This window comes from Zea mays, chromosome 7, assembly GCF_902167145.1.
Source record: "Zea mays cultivar B73 chromosome 7, Zm-B73-REFERENCE-NAM-5.0, whole genome shotgun sequence".
Classification (NCBI taxonomy): domain Eukaryota; kingdom Viridiplantae; phylum Streptophyta; class Magnoliopsida; order Poales; family Poaceae; genus Zea; species Zea mays.
In genome coordinates, this window is record NC_050102.1 from 7355797 (window position 1) to 7357779 (window position 1983).

The 1983-nt window shown below is 57.5% G+C and overlaps 1 protein-coding gene across 1 annotated transcript; it reads right to left on the bottom strand.

Annotated features, from left to right (window-relative positions):
• Positions 1 to 269: 269 nt before the first annotated feature.
• Positions 270 to 1768, bottom strand: LOC103631967 (probable carboxylesterase 15). Its single transcript, XM_008653818.2, has one exon. The coding sequence runs from the start codon at positions 1591 to 1593 to the stop codon at positions 457 to 459; it is 1137 nt and encodes a 378-aa protein (XP_008652040.1). The 5' UTR covers positions 1594 to 1768; the 3' UTR covers positions 270 to 456.
• Between the last annotated feature and the right edge of the window lie 215 nt (positions 1769 to 1983).

Here is a 1983-nt window from a genome sequence, read left to right on the forward strand (position 1 = left end):
GTCCGTTTCTGCCGGTTGAGTGAGGAGTGAGGGTTTCTTTTTTTCGTTTGTTATCTAACTTATGCTCATGTGGGGCCCATGTGCAGTAACAGGCAGCGCTCCACTCACGGCAACGGCGTCCAAGCCCTTTACGGATGTAACTGCACTTTCTCGTGGTTAGATCTGAGCAGTTTTATTGCCTACGGTCAAATTTGACAACGATGCCACCACTGAGGCCACAAATGTAAATGTCCTAATTAAATAACACACTAGAAATTGATAGCGTCCTATTCAAACTTAATATTGTTTGTAATCCAGTGTCAATCAGTATTGTTGTCATTTATGTTACATTTCGTGAACCAAACGACATCTTTATCTTTCATATGTGCTGGGAGATAATGGTTAACTTCTTTTAAAGTACTGAGAAACACACGTACGATAGAAATATACGAAGCCAAATTGCACTCATGCAAACAGCTAATCAAGCAGCACCTCGGACGCTGACACGCAGCTGTCGACGAACCGGCCCACGGCCCGTATCAGCTCGCCGGTCGCCTCGGAGCCCGGCTCGTGCAGGTAAAAGCCATGGGCCGCGGCGGCGAACTCGGCGAGCTCCACGGGTTTACCCGCCGCTGCCAACCGCTCGGCGTAGTCGACGGCTCGGTCGCGCAGCAGGTCGAGGCCGGCCACCACCACGAGGACCGGCGGGAAGTCCACCGAGCCCAGTTCAGGGCTGTCCGGCCCGAACGGGTTCGCCACCGGGTGGTCCCTGGTGGCGCCTACCGGCAGCGACACCCGCCAGAACCGGTCGAGCACGTCCAGGCTCAGTAGCGCCCCGGCGCCGGCGGGACACCCCGCCTTCTCGGACGGCGTGCGCTCGACGCCGCCGAAGAATGGCAGCAAAAGCACGTAGCCGCGGACCGTAGTCACCTGCTGGCCTGGCGTCTTGCGCTCGCCGTCGCCGGCTTCACCAGCGCCGGCCGCCGCCACGCCGGCGCGCACGGCGAGGTGGTGCGCGATGGTCGCTCCCGCCGAGTCGCCGGTGACGAACACGCGGCCCAGGTCGGCGGCGTCGGCGAGCCAGGCCCAGGCGTCGGCGTCGGCGTCCGCGGCGTCCGCGGACGACGACTGCCCGCGTAACCAGCGCATGAAGCCGGCCCCGTCGTCGACGGCCACGGGCAGGCGGTGCTCGGGGGCGAGGCGGTACCCCGCGGACAGCACGACGGCGCCGGTGTCCGCGGCGAGGCGGAGGCAGAACGCGTGCACGTTGGCCCACGTGCACGACCCGATGCAGAACCCGCCGCCGTGGAAGTGGACGAGCACCGGCGCCTTCCCGCCGGCGGCCGGCGGCGACGGCTTGTACATGCGGACGAGGAGGTTGTTGGGCTTATCGTACACTGCCTCCTTCCATTCCACGCACGGGTGGTTCTCAGGGAAGCTGGTCGCTGGGCTGAACACTGGGCCGACCGCCGACCGGACGACGGTGCCGTCGCCGAGGACGCGCACCAGGCCCAATACGTCCTCGACGACTTCGTTCGCCGCCGTAGCGGCGGGACAGCAGCCGGGAACCAAGACGGCGGGCATGGCTGCTGGCGTGCCCTTGTTAACGTGCATTATAATGTGATTAAGCTATATAAGTCGATGATATTCAGCAAACCTCAAGCTTAGTCCTCTTATATATAGTCATCCCATGACCATGACCACTGCAAATCCACTGAATACCATGCAAACATGCTCTCTTAACCGAGAGTTTCATGAAACAATTTTATAGGATAATATATGATTTAAATGTTGCATCTAAATAACTAATGGGAGAATTCAATCTATACCACTCTTAAAAAGGTGGATCTATTCAACACCACTGCTTGGCATGGGTCCAAGATACACCACTCTTAAATCACTCACTCTTCCAACAATACCATGAAAACTGTTAATCTCTCTATTTCTCCACTCTAACAAAGTTTTAACACTAAATTTTATGTACTCTAACCAAGTTTTAACACT

Bases quoted from the DNA above. Each gene is read 5' to 3' on its own strand.
- LOC103631967 (XM_008653818.2), bottom strand. From the start codon at position 1,593: ATGCACGTTAACAAGGGCACGCCAGCAGCCATGCCCGCCGTCTTGGTT.